This window comes from Drosophila gunungcola (genome assembly GCF_025200985.1).
Source record: "Drosophila gunungcola strain Sukarami chromosome 2R unlocalized genomic scaffold, Dgunungcola_SK_2 000004F, whole genome shotgun sequence".
In the NCBI taxonomy this organism is placed as follows: Eukaryota; Metazoa; Arthropoda; class Insecta; order Diptera; family Drosophilidae; genus Drosophila; species Drosophila gunungcola.
The window spans coordinates 3,207,141-3,229,617 of record NW_026453167.1 but is presented as its reverse complement, the minus strand read 5'-3'; the positions used below and the strand labels follow the sequence as shown (position 1 = coordinate 3,229,617).

General features: G+C 39.1%; 1 protein-coding gene and 2 long non-coding RNA genes across 9 annotated transcripts in view; 2 read left to right on the top strand and 1 right to left on the bottom strand.

Annotated features, from left to right (window-relative positions):
- The window catches only part of LOC128254040 (uncharacterized protein DDB_G0271670), a 62,504-nt gene that overhangs the window by 2,064 nt on the left and 37,963 nt on the right, over positions 1-22,477 (bottom strand). For 5 of the 7 annotated variants that reach the window (XM_052982814.1, XM_052982811.1, XM_052982812.1 and 2 more), the window contains 2 exons: positions 18,679-18,802; positions 2,066-2,184 (listed from right to left, as the gene is read on the bottom strand). In XM_052982814.1, coding sequence (XP_052838774.1) covers positions 2,066-2,184; positions 18,679-18,802 — 243 coding nt within the window. Of the gene's footprint in view, positions 1-2,065; positions 2,185-18,678; positions 18,803-21,328; positions 21,902-22,477 lie in introns of those variants that run through there. The other 2 variants (XM_052982816.1, XM_052982818.1) reach the window with 2 other exon arrangements.
- Positions 1,407-5,919, top strand: LOC128254052 (uncharacterized). The gene is made up of 3 exons (XR_008267512.1): positions 1,407-1,574; positions 4,892-5,530; positions 5,648-5,919. It is a non-coding gene; the product is annotated as an uncharacterized LOC128254052 (long non-coding RNA).
- Positions 7,851-8,588, top strand: LOC128254053 (uncharacterized). The gene is made up of 3 exons (XR_008267513.1): positions 7,851-8,219; positions 8,287-8,421; positions 8,479-8,588. It is a non-coding gene; the product is annotated as an uncharacterized LOC128254053 (long non-coding RNA).

Genomic DNA, 22,477 nt, shown 5'->3' with positions numbered 1-22,477 from the left:
ATTTATGATCGGCATTTCCGTTCATAGGGTGAAAAAAAGGTGTTATATGCCGTGGATATTCCGATATGCGTATCGACCACGATGACAGCGACATCATCGCGCGACGAGCAGTGAACGTTTAGTCTGCCTTCTGTTTATTTATAAAACACTTGAAATCTCAAAACGACAACCAAATGAAACGCGGCTTATGACTTGGATCTTGGCTACCTTGGGTAACTGATCGAGGATATTGGTTGTTTCGTTGGTTGGGTATGGTATTTAAAAAGAAGAACCAAAAATATACCTTAAATGTAGATATGAAATCCAGGTTAAAGTATTATGTTTTTAATTTAATCCCAAAGCTAGTTTATAAACACTGGGACTTAATTAAAAAACCATTCTTAAAAATATTTACTTTTAAAGTATATTTTTATATTTTAAGGCATATTTTGTATTGAGGTAATTAATTTTATAACTGACTGATTGAACTTTGTTCCTAATTAAATTGTAAAAATTATCAAAATAAATGAATTTAAAAATGTAATTACTTCAGGGTATTTATTGGGCTAAACCCTTGACCCACAAACTCCCCATCCGAATTGTTGAGCGCGTGTGGCTGCCTTGTTGGCCATTTCTGCTATCAACGGACCGATCTGATCGCTCAGATCGAGGCGATTGTGGCCCAAAGTGTTGCAAACGACGCAGATGAAACATTTCCCAAGCAATTAAGTCTTGTGCCATATTTAGCGACGGACTGCTTGTTTGCTCTTCGCATATTTATAGCTCGTAATTGCTATTTTTGAGCAGCTTCTCACCACTGGTCAAGTGGGCCCGAGTGTTTGGGGCAAAACACATTCGTTCCATTTCGAGAAGGGATCGCATTGGATCGAGTAATCAATCGATGTGACTCACAGAATCGAGACTTTGCGACCTCGGCCCACACACACATTAACCTTCGCGAGAAAAGTCGCCTAAGATATCGCATGGAGTGTAAATCACGGCGAGTATTTGCACAATAATCCAGCATGGATTTTGCGGTCATAATCGAAAGCAATAGGCAGCAGATACAGCACTAGAATGACAAGTATCTGACCTTAGGGGTTCTATTGTTTGCCTAGAGCTTGAGTGCGGTTTAGCTAACTAACTGTATTGCGAGTGGGGAAAGGACATTGAAATGTTTTCGCCATTACCACATAACTGGCGGCAATTACTAGTGAGTGCCGCGTCATCCGTCTGATTGATTAGACATATCCAGCTATCAGTCAGCTATGAGTTGTTTGATTTTTATGATGGAAAATCTCAGTCCTCGAGTGGCTGCACTTCAGCAGTGTGACATTGAAATGGGGCCCCGCAAAAACTGTTACAATGTCTCGAAAATTTGATTTTCAATTTCAGTTCCGAATCCCCAATGAACAGTTGCAATTCATTGCTCCATGCGATATCACGCATACGCCGCGTAAACGTATCTCAAGATCTGTGCCACATTCGGCCGTAATTGCATATGAAATTGTTCGAATTTTTAAATTACAAATTACAAAAATAATGTAATAAATATTTTGCTTAGCTCGCTGACAGATTTGGTGCAACTGCAACAGGTTTTTCACCCATTGTGGCTGACAATTTGGCCACGTTGCTATAATATTGTTATTGTCGTTTAAGCTCTGTCGTTTGCATAAAACCATTATGTGGAACATGTCATAAATTACAGTGTTTGTACAGTTACTTTGCATAAAAACAAATCGAGGAGAAACGGAAAAAAATGAGTTGTCTACACTTGGCGCTTTGTACTTTGTCAAGTTTGAAGTACAAATGCAATGCAATCAAAATCGCGGGCCTTGGCTATATCAGCATCTACTTTACTGTATACAACGGCAGAACAAATATTGTCAAGCATATTATTGTGGCTATTGCCAACAATTTGCTTGCACAAGATGTCATAAACTTTATCTTTCCAAAAACAAATTGTGTGGAAATTCCCTTTCATCTTGGCGACATTTCTTTTATCTATTAAGGGGATATACAATCTTAAAGAAAGTGAATGGAACTCCCAACTCCCAAATGTATAGGCCAAACTAGTAGTACTCACCATGCCAACTAATCTCCAATTGTCGTTGAAACACAAATATCTTTGAGTTTCTTTTGCGTACAGTGCTATTTTGAATTCGTTGTTCAGATAATCCGGGAAGCCGACTATCGTTATATTTTCTGAAAAAACATATGAAAACAAAAACAACAAATTAAATCCATTAGTTAATCAGCTGGGCGAGTGTTTTTAATTGATGTAAATATTTGGCGGGCAAAAACATTTTTAATTAAAGGCAAACATGGCTCTTTTCGTCGAAGTGATTAAGCGTGCCAAAACGGAAGGTAACGATGGGTTGGGGTAGGGGTCTCATTATCATTAACATCGAGATTAAAGTGTGCATGGGATGGGAACTTTGACCTTAGAGGAGACACGTGTCTTTGCGGATATTATTTAATGAATTTCGATATTGATGGGCAGCTGTCAAATAATCAGATCAATAAGAAATAGGTATTTGGTTACTTGGTTAATATTTGTAATCTGTTTCCCAATAAAAAGTAATATACTTCTTGTGTATAATATTGTTAACTTTTCTATACTAAGTACGGTCAAAACAAATTCTTGACTCATTTTTTCTTATTTGCTTGCTATCATATCCATTGAAAAACCAAAACAATTTCCTAAAATAGTCGGCCAATGCATTAAACCTCGAAAAGTCAAGTAGGCAAGGTGCGCATGCTCTCTCCGCTAATTATAAACCAACAATTTAAGCCCGCAGATGTATCTGGAGTATCTGGCGGGTGTATCTGCCCCTGCAGGCAGATACTGTATCTGTATCTGGCCTCGACAGGCTATTGAACTTCATGCGGGTAGGACGAGGAGGGATGCGGCCACAAAAGTCACTAATAAGTAAAGCACTTGAAAAGCCAAAGAAAAAGGCAACACGAGGAGAAAAGCCACTCGAGTTAGATTGATAGGTGACTGGGTTCAGCCTCGGTCTCAGTCGTCTGCCATTCTGCCATACAGCCATTCTGCCACACTGCCGTTCTGCCAGTAATTAAATTTATGCACACAAATTCTTGGCAAGAGTCGATGGGTGTTGGTCTTGGTCTGAGCTCCGAGTTCTCGACTCTTAGCTCTCATATTTCATAAGCCGGGGCGAGCTGAGGGCTTGAGTGACTCTGTGCTTCACACCTTTGGCCGCCGGTGGCAGCCACTTGTGCCTCTTGCCCCCAGGGAGCTGCCTTTGTTGTTGTTTCCCTGATTCACGGCCCGGCCGCTCCACTGGCTTATTGATTTCATTAGTTTGGTGACACAAAACGACGCGAGGAGCACCCTCTGGCAGCCAGCAGCACTTGTGAGTGCGCACTTGGTCTTGAACTGGGAGAAATAAATTTATCTTAAATAGGCTATGGCATATTTATCTAGAAGTAAGTCCATCTTCGAATTATGGACTCAAAGCAAAATAACATTTTAGAAATGGTTTCTTAAAAATATTCTTCTTTTATTTGATCACTCAAACTAAATTCAGCAGAGATTCTGCCAATGATTCATTAAAGGTATGTGAATAAAACTACATTTCCTTTTATTAATTTCTTTAGCCTATCCTTAACATTTTAACATAGAACTTTGAGTGCCAAAAAATGGAATTACATTTTATATTTTGTTAAACTTTACTTTACTCTTTTATAAATGTTTGGTACTATATATATATTTTTTAATTATTGAAAAAGATTTCTAAATGTTAATCTCTAATAAAAAAGGGAAATTAAATATAAAAATTAATTAAACATTTGTTTGTTGTACATTTTTCTTTACACAACATTAAGCATAAACTCATAACTCTTTTTCATAAACGCAAATATATCCATTTTTCCTAACTGCAATGCCACTGAGAGTCTCAGTTTCAATACCCTGTTTATTTGCCCCTCTGAAAGCGATGCAAACTTCCATCCACCGTCATTGTGATATATTTGCCTACTTGATTTCGCAACCAAGCAGGAAGTGCAAGTCCATCCAGATGAGCAACGGTTATATTGTTGCGGTCCCTGAGGCTTGGTTAAGCCAATAGATTGCCCAAGATTTGATATCGTTGAACTCTCAATGACTTTGACATTGAAAGTGCCAGAGTTTCTAACACCAGACCTCAATTTGCTTGATCCCTCGAAACAAAAACAAAACAAAAACCAAACTAGAAAAGCCAAATGTTTATTTTTATTTTCAACGGCACACTCACACTCTCCAAAAAAAAAAGCCATCAAATGCATTTTAGGCTTTGGAATTTTTATGGGCTTCGATCTTTTTTGGTGCTTTAGAGATCTTCGCTACGGGTTTGTTTTTCACTCAATAAAAAGCTTCGATTGGGCCGCATTTTTGCCGCAAGTTATTAAGATTTTAACAACCAAATCTTCGTCTTCTGCCGAGTTTCTAATTAAGTTATTAGTCATGGAGAGTGGAATTTTCGTCTCGTCTCGTTTCGTTTAGTTTCGAAAGGGCGTTTGAACTGAGAAATGCATCAGCATAAATATGGCAAAATACAGCGGACGAGAAGGCGTTTTTGAGATGCTATCGATAGCCTTCGATATGGGGGCGTGATTTGTTTTTAGAAATAAACCAATGGATATAGAATTTCGAGCGGGCTGGCTAGTTCTACTTTATGGGTATTTATGGCATTTGAACGATAGCTGTTTGCTGGCCATATTTTAATTGTCACTAACTGAAGGCTGCGACGTCATAGAACTTGCGTCACTAAATGGAAAGAATGCGATAAGAATTTCGTACCTGTCGCCTCGATTGCAAATTCCTTAAACCTTATAATTAGTTTTATTTTTAAGCACCATATATCATAATATCAGTTAATAATTTCTTGCTTTTTTATACTTTTCTCAGTTTTAAAAATACCCCGGCTTATGAGATGGCCCACCAGCTGTGCACAGCTTTGTTTTGTGGGCCGTAAAAACACAGCTCTTGATATATAATGTCAAAAGCACGAAAATGTAACAAATGACACACTCAGGGGGAAGCCTAAAAACAAGCGAATCGGGCATTATGCTGAAGAGATCAGGAAAACAAAGAACCCGGCCAGCAAACAAACCATAAAAAACACAACAACCAGAAACAACCAGAAACAACAACCAAAACGCTAATCAAATATGCAAGCAATGAGCTTCATCAACATAAAATTAAAAAATCATAAAATGCTAAACTGCTAAACTGCACAGCATGAACAAAATCTAAAATCAAAAGCCGAATCCAAATCCAAATAAAAACAAAAATCAGATATCTTGACAACGAGCTGGGGCGTCAAAATGCCTCGTAATTGCGGCACATGTACGAAAAACAGCAGAAACGAAAATCAGAAAATGATTTTACGATCCAGCCGTGTACATATGGTGATATGGAAATGGTCAGCACCGTCACACGGATGTTCCATCGACTCGATCACTTTGTCATTCCATCAGCATGTGATCTTCGCCTCCAGCTTCGATTTGAGTTATGGGATCTGTGTGGATAGTAACCGAGATATTGGTGGGCGTCGCCAAACTCTCATAGGCATAAATCGCAGCTTATCGATCTCTATGATAATCAAGAGCCATTCCCCTGGCATATTTATCGAGACTAACCATATTTGATTTTACTTTCCAGATTCTACTTTCACTCTCATATGGGTTATTTATGCGGAAAAGAATTCCATGCCGGCTTATGATTTAAGGAGGAGCTTAAAGACTTAAGCTTTCAGGAAATGCAAACAAATCACCGGAAATTCAGCTTCAACTTTTAGTAATTCTTTTTAAAATGCAAGAAGAGAGATAAATCTTACATTAACAATTTTAATATATGGCAACAAGATAATTTTAATTATTTTTCATTTCTATAGTTGGCAAACAACTATAGATATAGTGATAAATTTTGAATTTAAAAATATTAAATATAAGCAAATCAGTAAACTGTAGTAGGAAAATAAATAAAAACATTATATAAGGCTACTTTAGTTTACTTATTATTCTATAAGCCCTTTCCTTTATAAAGATAATAAGAACAATCTTAAGGAGTTCTTTTAATATTCAAAGTACCAGACGGACTATTTGCCAATGTAAAACCGAACGTTATCCTTGGCTTTGGAGCGTAACTTCCCCCAAGAGCATTGCCCCTTTGAGTCCCGAGTCCCAATAGTTCCTGGAATGTCGTCTGAGGCACTCACTTCGATGGCTGCATTCCCGGAACTTTTACGCTGACGATTGCTGTTGGGTTCTGGAGTCTGGAGTTTTGAACTTGGGGATATTGAGTTGGGTCCGGGTGAAGCGTCTTAGATTACACTCGGCCCTAAGTAATTGCATTTTGCATATTGCATTTAGCATTTAGCATTTAGCATTTAGCATTTAGCATTTTGCATATGCAGCAACGTCAACAAACAACTGCGATTTGTCACATGCTGCAACTAGTGGCCCTGGCCATTGGTTTTCGTATTGGTATTGGCATCGTCATCGAAATCGTCGTAGTTGCAGCCACTATATCGTACAAGCTGCATGGCATAGTATAGGTATAGTGGTCCGCTGTTATTGACGTTTTTGTCACGTTTCCTGGAAGAAACCGTTTTATTTGCTCGCCTGGTGCCGCGGCTGGCATTTCGGTTTGTTTTGTAAGCGGAGAGCGGCAAACAAACTGCCCTGGGTCTGGGCCTTAGCCTGTGCCTGTGCCTGTGCCTGGGCCAAGGGAAAACAAACCTCAACTTGCAGCCATTTATCAGTTTCGACCTCCACTTTTCCACTTCTCCCCTCGCAACTGCACTAATGCTAATTGCATTGGCACGCCCTGAAGACCAGACTTCGACTCCCAGCCCCAGCCCCAGCCCAGCCCCAGCCCCAGCTCTAGTTCCAGCTCCAGTTCCATTTCCACTGGCCAGCCCAGCTACACATGCTCGCAGCTCGCAGCTCGCAGCTCGTAGCTCCAAAGCCAACTCGAATGCCACGAAATTAGCGCCATTTAATGTGGAGCGTACTCAAGTTTTACGCACGATTCCTCCACTGACGCCACTCGAATCCGAATCGGAGCCCCCGGGAATTGGTTGCAGTGCAGATGGGGCGATGGGGCGATGGGGCCGCGGGGCGCAGAGGCCACAGTGTCAATGAGTTAATTAGCGCACGATTTGTCGCCCCCACAATAGCAGGCAATGCACTGGGAACAATATGGGAGAATATCGAAATAATTCCACAGAAATTCATAGTGCTTTTCGATGACTAGTTAAGATACCCCATCTTAATCTTTGCAATTAACATTAAAGACCAAAACAAAATTTGTATTACATTACTTTAGTCAACTACATGATGATTAAATAATTAAATACATTATAATTTATTTAATATTATTTAATTCAAATAAAGTAATAAAATCTTTAGACTACAATTTAAAATAAGTTTATTTAATGACCAACAAAAATGTCTTTTGCAGCAAAAAAAAAAGTTCTATACAAACGTATGTAACCCAAAAATACAATTTTTATAAATATTGGATTTGTTCCTATATATTATTATTATTTATATTTACTGTTTAAGACTAAGATAATTTCAATAATAAAATTTTGTAAGCAATATAAATTGTATCTTTATTAGTTTCAGATTAAAATAATTTCAATAATAACATTTTGTAAGAAATAGAACGTTTATCTATAACTGAATTTTAAGTGTACTAAAAAGCAAAGGAGGTGGGTGAAAAGAGCACTCTCTTGCTCTTTATGTGGGTGGTTCTCCCTAGAAACTATCGTGAAAGAAAAACTCTTCTTTTATTGGAGTCATGGCAGCCCATTTCTGGGTCACATATTGTGGACTCTACACCGGGTTTTATTTGCTTATAATTTATGTTGCACTGATTGAATTTTGTGGTCCACCAAATCAAGAAAAAGCAATTAAAATTATAGAAAAATTCGAGATAAAATTTATAAGCAAAAGCATTTTAAGAATGTTTGTTGAATTTGATTAAAATAAGCATTAAATGTAAAAGTCTAAAAGGCATTCCATGTTGCTCTAGTTTGTTCTTCAAAGTGCAACTCAAAGCTTTATGAGTAAAGCGAGTTGGAGACTTCATAATTTTCCATTAAACAGTTCAGAGAATTCTACGTGATCGTAGTGGATTTGTCATTTCCTTAAAGAACACGTCATTTTGAACTAATAATAAATTAAATTTATTAATGAAAGCTCAATCAATATGCTGTCTGTTACAAGTTAGTGACTCACTAGTGATCTTTTGCAACTATTAAGTTACTCATCATGGCTATAATGTTATTTCAGGGGCCTCCTGCTGCTGATATCGATACATGTACCTGGCTATATGCAAAAGCATTTATCAATCGAATGGCCTGCGGACAGCGTTGATGACAAGGGCAATAATAAAGAGGCCGCTCTTTGTAGTCGATATTGAAAGTGGTATTTTGTTTATTTACTTTTTTTCTCCATTTTGTCCATTTTTTTCTTATTTTGCAGACCACACACGCAGCCCGCTCCGCATGTTATTTACAGTTAATTGCTGCTGGCGGCGAATGAATGTTAAATTACATTGATAGTTCCATCAGCCGCAGAAGCAATTTTTTTTCCATATTTTTTTTTTTTCATTTTTTCCAGAGCCCGCTTTTGTTTATTTACTCGCCGGCGATATTGTTGTTTCTGCGGTTTCGCTTTCATTGCGGCCAGAGGAGAGTAAATGGAAAATAAATTGAAACTGGCATTTAATTAAGTTAAACCGCCGGGTCGATGGCAATTTATTAAAATAAACACAGGAATATATATTGCAGCGGGCAACACTAATTGCAATGCTATCTAAGCGCAAGGACGCGGGCAAACGCAGACCCGAAAAACTCAAATCGAATTCAAATTCGAATTCAAAGTTGCAACATGGCAACAAAGTCAACGGTGTGGCATGGATTTGCGTTGCGGACTTTATTAATTAAGTGCAAACGTGGTCACTTACAAGCCGTTTAAACTGCGTGTTAGCCAACTTGAAATGGCCCCGCTAATGCGCCAACAGCAGGTTCAAAACTGAAGAGAAAAAAATATTTAAAAAAAAAAACATAAAAAAGCACAAAAAAAAAAACATAAAAAACACCCAAAAAAAAAGTTATGGTGTACCTGGAAAAATTGTCAACCCGGTCACATAAATTTTGCCAACGGCTGCAGTCGCCGTCGCCGTCACTTGTTTACGCTTTTCGGTATCCCATTTAATGGGTTAACGTTAACACTCGGCTTTTGCAGTTGCAGTTGCAGTTGCAACAGTCGCTAGTAAACAGTAAAATTTTGCTGGCTTCCTTTTGATCATAACTCGCTGAGTTATTGTGACAATTTGAATTGTTTCATTTTTTTCTTTCTTGTTTTTATCACATTTTCAACCAATTTTATTATTTTTCAATTTTGCCCAAATTTTGCCATGGATCCACGCACGCGAACGATTCTGAGTTATGGCCAACATAGATGCAGAAGCATTGATTACGTCACCATAAATTAAGATATAGTTGTCGCGCGATTTATGCCGACAGGTGCTAATATCCATCGATTGGCCAATGCCAATGATCGTAATTCTCCAGGAAGCTGCGTGGGTGCCAGAGTGCCCGGGCCCCGCGAAAAAATTTGTCAACTAATGGGTTAACAACAGATAAAGCCGGCTTTATGGTTATGTATGGGGTGATTTTCGGCACAGCTCCATAAATATCCCGAATTAATTTCCCGCAAATTTGTCTCGCAATGGATTTGTAATTGAATTTCCGCTCACTTCGAGGTGGTGCAAAATTTATTGTTCGAAAATAGAGTGGGAAATTTATGCGGTTTTAATTAAGAGCTCAAAACTGAAGGTTCTTTATCTTGCTGTATGGTATGGTATTCTAATTGCTTAACAAAATACCAATTGATTGGTGGAATTTATGGATCGGAAATCTGGCTGTTAGAACTGAGAGGTGATTTTTCTTGTATTGAAAGGCACCGATAAAATAACCTATGGAATTTGTACAGTGGGTGCTCTTAACCTAAGGGCGATTTATTTATTAACAGTCCAAAATTTTTTTGTTTTTGTCACATATTTTATGATCTTATCATAATTTTAAATGTAAATGGAATATTTAGGACACAATACTTTTTACCAATGAAGTTGAAAGTTCTTAAAAAGTAAAATGCTTCATACAAATTTTATTTTATTTAGTGCTTTACTTTGCTGTTGCTTTACTTTTTTAAATGTTTTTACCCTCGTTTTGCACCCAAAACTTTAATTTTAGATCTCTTTTTTTCTTAGTAGTTTGGGCTAGAATTTTTTGTACAAATTTTCCCGCCGCACTTTTCCAGTCACTTGAGACTTGGAGGCTCAAGTGGGACCACCCAGATATTCCGGGATCATGCAAAACTGTTTACTCTGGCGCAGGATCCAAGTAAGCGGGCGTGTCTGGACCACTTACAGCATAATTATCCTTTCGAACGGCGCAAAGGTAAACAGAGAGCACTATTAACATGTCCGAGGGATGCGGAGCCCTGTAATGATGCCATTAATTAGCTGAAATCACCAAAAGGGCAGGGCCGAAACGGTCTGTGCAATTCCTAGCACCCTGAAGCCCCCTCAGCGCCAAGGATAACACCTTTTGATTTACGCTCCCTTAGCTCGTGGGCCGTAAAACAAAAGTTTAGGGCCAGAAACGCCCAGAGATCTATGTAAAAGTGGTCTCGGATTTCTCGGCAGGGCGCCGTCTGTCTTTCGGCTGGTCTTGGTACTGGCCCAGAGCGAATGTCTGACGCTGGGCATAATAAAAACGTCATGTCCTTGTCCGCCCTGTGTGGCCAACAGGATCGGGCCAAAAAGGTGCCAAGTGCGGCCAGCTGGGTTTTTTCTTTTTTTTTTTTGCCCCGGCTCCTAGCCCACTTTTATTGTCTGTCAGTTTTGCCAGCCAGCCGACATTATTTCAGTTTCCAGTCCTCGGTGCCTTTGTTTTATTGTTTTTCGCGCGTCATTATTTCGACTTTAACATTTTGTTTGTTTGTTTTCCAGAGATCCTTGCCAATGCCGATGCCACTGCCCATCTCATTTTCCAGTGCTTTCGGCCAGGACTTAATTAAGGCCTCAGGTGTAATGGGCTCATAAAGAACGTGGGATCGCAACTCTTTTTACATTTTTTGCTTATTATCCACCTTCCTGGGAATATTTTCAAATTGATTCGTTGGAAAAATAAACCCGTAATAAGGCACCTACAAAGCTGTTGATACCCGGTCTCTGTTTTCATGTTTTATGGCGAAAAACATGTAATATTATCGGGGGTTTCAGCTCCATTAAGTGAACTAAATATTTGGCTTTCCAAATTGTTTGTATATGTTTGGAGCCATGAATTAGTATGGAAAACTCACTAAGGGCCCGTAGATATTTAAAATTTGTTCATAAACATTTTGTTTTAGAATAGGATTGTGTTTATTTTGTAGCCATGAATTGACTTAAACGTTTTCATTACAGGTTGTTGAAATTTACGTGTAAATGTTTGTAATTCACGTTTTCTATTGATTTACAATGTTAGGTTTTGTATGCTGTGAAGTGTTGCTTCCTTGGATTTTGAATAAACTTTTATTTTTAGAAGTATATTCAATACAACTTTTATTGCTTTAGTTGAATTTATTTATTGAATAATCATTGTATGGCTTAGTATCTTGGGTATTGTATTAATACCTTAATGAAGACTTCTTTGCCAAACATCTAAACATCATTTAGCTGGTCAGTTTCGTCAATCCTTCGACTCCTCCCATCTTTAGACCCTTTTCCATTCTGCTGATTCCTTTTCGGATTTTCTGTCTTAATGGCGCTTCCTACTCATTTCATAATTTGCGCTAATCTTCGCCCCAAAACCGTGGGTCAATGGCCGGAAACCTTTTCTGTTTTAGTCTTAATTTTATTTTATGTGGCCAAAATGCTGGTCCGATCCTGTTTTGCGGCACTGCCGACCCTTTAATAAGCGAAGATAAGAGAACATTTTTATGTGCCGCCTGATCGGCACCAGGATAACTCTATTAAAGGCCCCAATTCCGTTCAATATTCCATTCCAATCCATTCCGGCTAAGAAGTCTGAGTGTGGTCTAGACCCGAAGCCAAGTTCATGGTTACGTCAGTGGGTAAATTATGTGCCAATCGAAAGCCAATTTCCCCCCTGCAATCGACAATTACGAGCACTACAAATGTTGTTGGCAAGGTGTCGGCAGGCACGCATTGTCATCTAACAGATACTTGAATTAAATGGACGAGGCGATGGGTGGGGCTTTCTGGGGGATTGCGTGCCGCAAAAAAGACACGCAAGCCAACTCCTCCTGCCATTAACAACTGCCCAAAATACACAGGTTTTTTTTTATGATTAAAAGGCCCATTTGCATGCCCAAAAAAAAAAACAAAGCGGAGGAACACGGCCGTTTGAAGTTCTGAATTCGAGTTTGAGTCATGCAAAGTGAGCCACTACCAACTACCATCACAGGCTCATTAAACGGTAGTGAGACTCGATTCGATTCCGTCTGAATTTGCATTGCTGCACGCGATCGAGAAAACCAGAAAACCTCCTACCTTAAAGACTTTACGTAATTGGAAAGTGGCAGGGCAGCCAGGGTAATAATATTGGGGAAAAAAGAATTTCAAAGAAAGAAGGAGCCGCCTTCGAAGCGGCCAAGTGAATTGATTTATTTGGCCGGCACAAGCCAACTGACAAATGAATGCATTTCCGTTCTGCCGCAATGATCAACTGACAGATGTCTCTTGGCTTTGACCACAATTTATTTATTTGCCCCGAAGCTTCAAGAGCTTGCGACATTTCCTGCCCAATGACACGGAACATTTTGTTCTGGGAAATGCTTAAAATAAATTAGGGTAAATCAATTGAACAGACACTCGAGATTATCGATTGAGGGATGGCTACGAATCATGTAAACCAATGGGGGTTTCCAAAAATAATTCAATTGTACAACAACAGGCTTGACAGTCCTTGGAGCTTTCGGTTTTCCCTTTTTTCAAGGTAGTTTTATATAGAATATCAAATGAAAATTATATAATTTTTAGTTATAACTGTGTATGCCTTTTCAGAATAGGATATCTGTAAGACGAGATATATCTTAGATATGTTGGTTTTAGGTCACTTTTCTGCAACGTTTTTTTTTATAAAAATTGAAAGGGGTTATATCATTAAAATTTCAAAAAACTCGATCAAAATTACGAATCCAAATTTAAACGCAGAGTTTCAGAATTTTAAACTCTAAACCTTTAAAAGTATGACATTTTGAAATCGGATACCTGTAAGAAAATGTGTGGTTTTAATTTACTTTTTTGCAAAGCCATTTTTTGAGTGGAATGGAAAGAAATTAAAATTTAAAAAAAAAATCCATCTTAAATTAAAAAAAAAAAAATTTTAGAACTTTAAACCAATCAAAAATTGGAAGGTAAGGTTTTTTTAAATTCGGATATGTTTAAGAAAAGTTATGAGCTTAGAAGTAGGTTGGTTTTTCACTCATCAGGACTATCAAAACCGGCTAACAAGCATCCTTTGGACCCTTTTCCCTGACAGCAGATGCCTGATCCTCCTTTTCCATTTCACATCCCGAAAGATAGCATATCTCAGCACTCAGGGCCAGGGTTAACTCCTCCGGAAAAAAGCGGAGAGTTCCGCCGATATAAATGATGATAAATGCGGTGTGGGGGAATTAGTTCAATTTAAAGGGTATTTAGGGATCAACCACACATCGGCGACAGCAGATCAGGTCGGTCGATCTATCGATCGATCGTTGTGGCAGAGCAGCAAACACAAAAAGGTAAATTCCTTTTTTGGGAGTGACGAAAGATCTTGTCCATTAGGTCGTCTGCAGGCAGTTAATGGCTGCACCACACAAAAAAAAAAAGAACGGAAAAAGGGCCACAACTCGGTGGCTCAGAGAGATTGATATGTTTCCTGGACCCACAGACGATCGGCGCTGATCATAATGCCCTGATTATAGTTTTGTGGTTTTTAATATTCATGTCGATCAGCAGCCCTAGCGATATTTGTTTGATGAATTTATTGCCCCACTGATCATGGCACAGCGATCGCTGATCGCTGATCGGCGGCGTTTTGTTTTATCCGCGGCATTTCTTTAATGGCTTTTCGGTTCTGGCTTTGCTCTGGGATTTGGGCTCGTAAAATGCACAATTTAACGGTGTGCGGCATGGAGTGTGCTATAGTTATGAGTCTGAGATGGGTCTGGACTCGATTATCTCACAGATAATCGGGCTGCTAAGGGGCATGTGGTGGGTTTTATTGATTAGAACATGATTCGGTTGCATGTTTACCTTAAAAACAGTGCTCGATGGGTTTTATTTAGAACAGGGATTAAGATAGGGCCAGGATTATGCAAAAAGCAACCCTTGTTGTTGGTTTGGGATGATAAAGCGATTGTCATTTATATTTTTAGCTGTGAAGAGCTAGCTTTAATTTGGGTCTTTCAATTGAAATTGATCGTATTTTGAATTGTTTAAAAAAAATGTTTGGTACTGAATAAATATAACAGATTATTACAAATCTTCTATACAAATTGAGATTTTTCCCACATCAGATCCATTCATTCTTGATTTATATGAATATCTCTAACTTCTAAAATTCAATGTCACTATACTCACAGCTCTGTTCCCACGCTAGACAATCACAGATTCCAAGAACTTTTGATTTCCAAGGGATCGACTGACTAGCCCCCTATTGAACAGCTCCTTCCAGCTCCATTGTGAGCCCCGATTTTCCTTGTCAAGTGCGTAATTGCTGACAGCCCGGCTCCTTGCTGCCAACTGAAGATCAAACGATCCAATCGCTCATTACCAAAATCGAACTATAGTCTCGGGGGGAGAATTCGGAAAATAAAGAAAGCCAGCTTTGAAGACGAGCCGAACGGCATTGTTATTCAAATTCAAGGGGAGACACTTGACCGGGCCAGAAAGAAATGGTATAGTATGGTACGGTATGGTAAATGGTTGAAATGAAGAGGAAAAACTACTGGGGACGACAAGAAAAACTACATCAAATTGGCGCTTAAATATTTTCTGACCAACTGTGGGAAACAATAATATTGAAACAGAGAGAGCCAGGAACGAAAGCGCATTTACTTGAACAGTAAACTTGGTGCATGGTACATATACTGGACTGGACTGGCCACTTGAGTTTTGAAGCGTTAAGTGGAAATCAATGCAGGCCCTTGCTATGTCTCTCTTTTTTCTTCTTTTTTTTTAGGAAAATCAACCAACCAACCAACCAACCAACAAACCAACCAACCAACCAAACTGGCGAACGATTGAGTGAAGCAATTGACCAAAAACTGTCGAACTGACGATCGGCAAGCGGTACACTTGTTCGGCTTTGTTGTTGACCATGTTTTCTTAACCGTTTGAGCCCCTTTTTTCTTTTTAGATTTTGTTTTCCTCTTTTTTTTTGGGCGCGCGGTAGGTAAAAGAATATCGAGTCGAATCTGTTTGGGAATTTTTCAACACAACATTTTCTTTAGCTTCGTCGGCGTCTCTTGGAAATTTGTTTGTGCCGGCCAACGGAAATGCATTTATTTGCTGACGTCTTGGACCGAAATGAAGGGGCTCCCTGTCTCTTTCTGTCCCCGATCGCCCGTCTCCCTCGCACGGGGCGTTAATTGATGAATCTGCGATATCGGACAAAGTGTAGAGGCTATAGAGGTTCAATGACTATACCCATACCCTACCCTGGTGTATACCCCCCAAAAAGACACCATGTGCTATTTCTCGGAATTTCTTTCGGGCCATGATTTCCTTTTCGACCAAGTCAAACTTTCTGTTCCATCTTTTCGGCCGCTCTTTTTCCTTGGTTTTCCCTTTTGGGTGTTCATGTTGTTAAACACATCTATTTATATTTTAATGATGTTTGTAATGATGGTGCTAAATATTTCCCACATTATTAGCACCTCTTCGTCTGTCTGGGTCTCGTCGCGGCTCCGAGTTCTCTGGGCTCAGGGCCAGGCGGCAAAGTCATTGAGGGATTTTCCTTGGGAACAAGTTGTGTGTGATCGGGTCACAGAAAGTAAGCCGGGCTGTAGAGGGTTAAAGTTTGCTCGGCACAGAGAAAGGTAGGTGGAAAAGGATTTACAAATTTGTTTAAGACAGGTTTTGGTAAAGGTTACTCAAACACTAAAGAAGATGAATGGACATGGTTTATATAGAGACACAATTGGTTTAGAATACGTAGAAGAGAAAGATAAAATCTTATTAAAATGTCAGTTGGATTAAGAGTTTAATTTAATTATCCATTGTAATATTATTTTCACATTGCGAACCAATTTAATCGTTTAATAATTTAGATTATAAATAAATTGAAAGGCAAATGTCTAAAGAAAATATAAGTTTGTTAACTAAGTATAAGTAAGGTTAAAACAAATGTGTTCCTTTTTTCCAACAATAAGTTTTATAGGTATTGTCTTTTTGGTTCTTCATCTATGTACTTCAAATCAATTTACATATTGTAACAATATGGAAAACGCTTAGAGAACCCCCGTAATAAAGTACGCTTCAAAGATACATTTCTGACCATCTCGCACCCATTATGAAGACATTTAGGTAATCGTAGGTATAGGATCCCCAAAGAATTTGATTGATCGCTGGCGCTGCTGCCTTCAACGATGCTGAACAATGCTAAACATTTTTAATGAACTGCCAGGCAAACAAGGGGCCAAACTTCGACTCACATGGAATATGAAATATGGAGAGGAGTCCGGAGTCCGAGTCCAAAAAAGGGCCGCCAGGGATTAATTTGATCAAGAAATTAACGGTTTCGTTACTTGTTACATGCAACCCGTGGGCAAGGGTAAGGGTTAGGTGTTGATTGGGCAACGCCCTGAAAATATTGCTATAGCTACACGATCAATACCCGACTATATAGGGGAGCCAGAACTGATTGCGTTCTCAAATTTATGACCGCCCATGATGAGCTATAAAATGTTTTATGGCCCCGGTCCCTAGATGCAGTTGTGGTCCTAGAAAAACCACAAGAATCCATGCCACACATCCCAATCCACACAAGCCACCTCAACAATTTTCGCCTTCTGTTGGTCTGAAATTAAATCGTGTGATTTATTGACGTGTGGCCCGCTTCTGTTTTGGAAAATGGGAAAACGTTGTTGTGGTCGTTGTGTGTGTGTGTTTTTATTCTTTTTGGGGTGGTGAAAGTGCCACCTCCCTTTCGTTTCGCTACCCCCCCAAAATTGATTGAGATGTCAGGATTCATTAGCAGTCATCCCTTCGTTTATTTCTGTGATTTTCCAGCTAACCAGGGGATTCGGCTGACCGCTGAAAATGGGAAAATGGGGGAAATTCCCAGCCAGACAAACAAGTGGGATAAGCCCTCAGCTTGGATTTGGCAAGGACTAGGGATAATCCCCGACTACCTGAGCTTAGCCATGCAAATGAATGAAGTTTTCAGGGTCGGCTGGTGAGAGGGCGTGCAAATTGACAAAGGAACTTTTCGCACATTAGTCCTTAAGTGGTTGTGTCCCGGTGTCCCAGGCCAGCTGGAAATTTTCACGCGCACTCGCAACAAAATACAAATAGTTTTGCACCTGTTGTTACTGCATTTTCCAGCATTTTACCCGCTTCTTGTGAAACCTCCATTGTCCTGTCTTTCTTTTCCATTTACCCTGCTGTGTCAGGCTGTGTAGCTCGTGCTGGTCCTTGTATCTCTTTTCTTTGCCGTTTCAGGCAGCAGCTGCAGCGGCTCTAATTGGCCATGGTCGAAGCCAAAAAAAAGGTTGGTGTTGCGTCGAGTGAAAGTTGACCCAAAGCGTAGCAAATTTTATGATTTTCTTGGTGTGAGGTTTTTTCTGGCCAGTTTTTGCAATAAATAACACATTTTATGTAGGTTTCCCACAAAAATATTGCAAATGGAAGTGTATCTTTCAGATGCAAAGTGGTAGGACAATGTTTGTGCTTGCTTGGAAATATAACTTGCTTAATAGCTGCGTTTAATCTACAATATGTAAATATATCATTACAGTAAGATATTCTGCGGCAAGGAACTATTATCTTTACAAATAAAAAAAAAAAATAAACCTTCTGAACCAAGAATTTACCAGCTAAAACTTTTTACAGACCATAAACATTGGAATAAATTATAGAAAATGAAAAAATAAGTAAAGACATAAGAAAACCCCACAATAATATCTTTCCAGCATCATTTGCATTCCATCCTCTGTTACCGCATCTCAAGTAGCTTTCGTCACGCGTTTGAATGACAGTTGGCAACATTATTAATAACCCAAGCGGAAAAATATTCAACAATTGTAGCACTTTCTGTTATTGTTGTTACCGACATTTGGACAAGTCAAGTGGAATGCCCCCCTTCCTTTTCCCAAAACCCATTGTCATGGAAATCGAAAGCAAACAAAACAGCAGCTACAAACTACTGTAAATTGTTGAAATATTTTCGGTTCTTCGGGATATATATATTTTTGTGAAAGGTTTGGAGGGCACAACACAATAAAAAAAGAAATGTAAGAGTAGAAATTTGTAAATTAGATGGCAATGTGAAGGCATTTCCTGCAGACGTGTCAATAAACAAAAGAACACATCCGAACAGGAGACATACAGTTGGGGGGTGGGGGCACTTGAGGTGTTAGGGCCACGAGGGGGTTAAGTAGTAAATTTATTGGAATACTTACGTATCTGTGAAGTGTCTGTCACTGAGACTGTTCCTTCCGCAGCTAGGTGTATGGCTTTGTTGTGTGCACACTGTGACATTATTACGTAATCTTCTACTGTACATAATGCACCTGAAATCACCACCTGGAAAAGGAGATAACAGGCTAATCAAAATATCTGTAAATATATATTTAAATCATAAAATAACAAAGCGTTTGAGATAATTGACCACTGATAGTTTGCATGATTAATCTGAAAACGATATATAATAAATACGGCTATAGGTTATTAAATCATATATAGATATGGCATATTCTTTAATGCTCAGCAAGTGCTCGAGTTGTTAGAAATTTAAACACTTATTTAAAACAATATCAATCCTTTGTTGACCTTTTTTATTGTAATATAATAGTTAAATGTTTACCAATAAATTTTTCCCAGTATGTGGCTTTATTGTTTTCTCAATTTTTGCTCTCCCATTTGTTGTGGCCACCTTATCGTTTTGCTATCTGCTAACCGGGCCATCAATAATTGTATCTATTAGATACGAACAGCAGAAAGGGACCAACTACAAAATATCAAACCTAAATTGCATACCAATGTTTACACGTTGTCACGACAAATACTTTGATACCCTCGGCACAGTGCAAACAAAGCACAAAAGTATTTCATGTTGTTTGTTTGCCTGTTCCTCTATTGCCATCTCAGAGAGCCCCCTTGGCCCCCCTTTTTTCTACGCTCATGAAGGGGCGTATGTCGGTAGCCTTTACCTTTCATTCCTTTGCCTTCTACCCCCCGAAAAAGCCCCTTTGTTGGGTAATTTATCATGTTTGATTAGTTGTCTCTTTGGTATTTTATTACATTCATTAATAATCGCGCCTTTGATTTAATGAATTTATTGTTTCGCCAAGCGGGCGGCGCTTGTGTTTACCCCCCTTTGCCCTTTTCCCCCTTTGAATGGTGTGTGTGTTATTGTGCCAGGTCAGGTTGTAAATCAAATCGGACCCAGATCTACCTGCGATATATGGAAGTCAGGTGCTTCTGGGCTTACGGTAATGTAAAGAGGACTTTGGGCATGTAATTTCGATAATTATTGCGTCGCCGTTTATTGCAAATTTATAAGATTTATTTCAGGATTTATGGGTCCAACTATCTGTACAGGAAATAATAAAGGTTGGAATGCCATTGTATCTTTATAGATGGGTTACGTCTTGTTTACTCCAGTTTTCCCTATCTTCAGTTATTTTAAGGTTAAAACTTGGAAGGATTTATTTGGTTTTATTTTGTTTTGCGGGTAAAATCTGAATGAGTAGAAGGTACAACCATTTCTTCAGTATCTCTACCTCTTTTCTTCTCTCACACATGCCACACCTTATCACCATTCATAATTTCATCAACCCAGAAAAAAAAATAACCACACTTTTTTGTGTGGGGCCTTGCTACGCTTTATTTATTAGAACTCTGTCGATAATTACAAAATAATGCGTTTGGCTGCCCCTAGCCGCTCAAAAACCCCGCAGGCCTTGGCTTTTTCTACCACTTCACTTAACTTGGGTCCTCAACCGCCTACACCCCCTCTCTTTTGCCACCCACCCTGAGTATCTTCAGCTGCACTGGGAAAAACTAGGCAATTCGAGATGTAAATTGTATTGTCTTAATAGGTAAATAATGTTTTGGATTGAATTTGCTTGGCGAGTTATAAATATACAAGTGAGATTAAGAAAATGTCTCTTTAAAATCTATTTAAATATGCAAATATTAGAAATACTGATTAATTTCTCCCTGTGCAGCATTGCTTGGGAAAATGAAGCATGCACATTGGTTACGGGGGATCGAAACGAGGTTACCTCGGGCATAAATTCGAGCCGAGGAAGTGCTCGATAGCATTACAAAGCGTGCGCCTTGATAAGATTTCGAAGCTACCAACTAGAGGGTCTTATTTTAGTGGGGGAGTTTCGTGGGTTTAAGTTTTGTATTGAGGAAGTATTTGGCTCGCCAGTTCTTTGGAACTTGTAACTAATTTGCGCCCCGATAGTCGCGATTGAGGCTGCGATTTTTCTCGAGAGGCCTTGATAGTTATTGTTTTATGTGTTTCGAGGGTATTGCCATTCGAGTGGCAAACACGAGGGCCAGTGGCGCTGTAAAGTTAAGGGTCTTCCCCCATGTCGCAATGGCGCCAATCAATTTAGTTTTGAAGAGTTGGTTAGTTAAAGGAAAGCCATTAAAAGATAAAGGTTTGCTTAGTCTAGTATTTTTTTTCGAATTTTTTAAATGTGCTGAACTATATTTTTAATAAATCGAGTTTAATAACTCTAAATATATAAAATCTAAATTAGCATTGTGTGGTAGGGAAACTGTTTAGGCAAACACATGGGCAAACAGACTACTTCATAATTAGTTTATAATTAAATTTGAGGCATAGTTTTTAGAGCCTGTTTTTAATAACCTATATCATAATAATTCGCTTCAAAAACTTTCACCAAATGTGTCCTTTCAACCCTTTTTTTCAAACAAATTATTAAAATTAAAAAGCAACCTCTTTCGGAAAAACGTGCGTTATGCTCTGCTTTGATAAAAAAAAGTTTTCGGAACCCATTCCAAACATAATCTATAATACCACTTCACCTTCACTTGGCCGAGCCATCGATCATTGGCAACACTTATACTCACAATAAAAAACAGCAGTCTCTCTAACTGATTCGACATTCATTCGGCGATTAATGTACATAATTTTAACCCATTTACTGCCGGCACTGAGCAGTAAACTAAAATTCAGAGGTGGCGCAGTCGCTGGGTGATAACGTGCTGGTTAATTGATGTGGCTGACATTGGGCAGTTTCGGCGTTGTAATCCCCATGTAATCGTGCCCCACTTGACCGATAGCTATTGGCAATATTCTGGGATAATTATAACGTTCAAAACGAAATGAAATCGAAACTCATTTCTGGCCAACGGACACACACACACACGTGCTCACTCGCGAATTTTGGCACACACGCGATGAACTTCCGTTTGTAGATGCAAATAATAATAATAAAATTATAATATATGTGTATTTGTTGTGGGGGCACGTCGATTTTTTTTTAATTCGGAGTTGTATAAATCGCGTAATGCTGGGGACGTTTGGCTTGAAAACTTGGGCGTTACGGCAGCGAGACGTTGGACGTCTTGGCAGGGCGATTGAATTATCGAGACTAAACCGAAGCGAAACGTGCGACATTTTTTGGCTTTGTGTTTTTCTTCCTTTCCACACAAGCAGCAGCAGCAACAGCAAACGGCAACAGCAGCAGCAACATAAGCAGCAGCAACAGCAACAGCAACATCAGCGCAACCAGCAACATTAGTTGGCGCAGCGGCAACGTCGGCAATACCAACACCAACAACACTTTCAAAACTTGCGCATTTGTTGTTGCTCTGCGTGAAAGTCTTTGCATGTGTGTGTGTGAGCGCGGCCATTGCTGCTGCAATGCAATAATTATTGCATGCGATATCGCTGCAGAGAGCAGCGTGCAACACGCAATGTTAGCCAACAGCTGTTGCCGCTCGAACCTGTTGGCCGCGGTTCGAGCTGTTAAAGCAGTGCCCGCTGTTATGGGGATGTTGTTGGCAGCTTCAAGCGCTGTTAACTGCTTGACTCGCAGAACTCGTTTAAAGAAAATTGGTTTTGAATTAGAAAAATTTTCTGTTAGCCGAATTATTAATCTTACTATATTAAATTATAGTAGCTCAAACAGATTTTTTGCTTTAATTGCTTCTTAATGATAAATTTGCCCTTCTTTTTATAGTAATATGTTAATATAACAAAAGTCATTCATAATC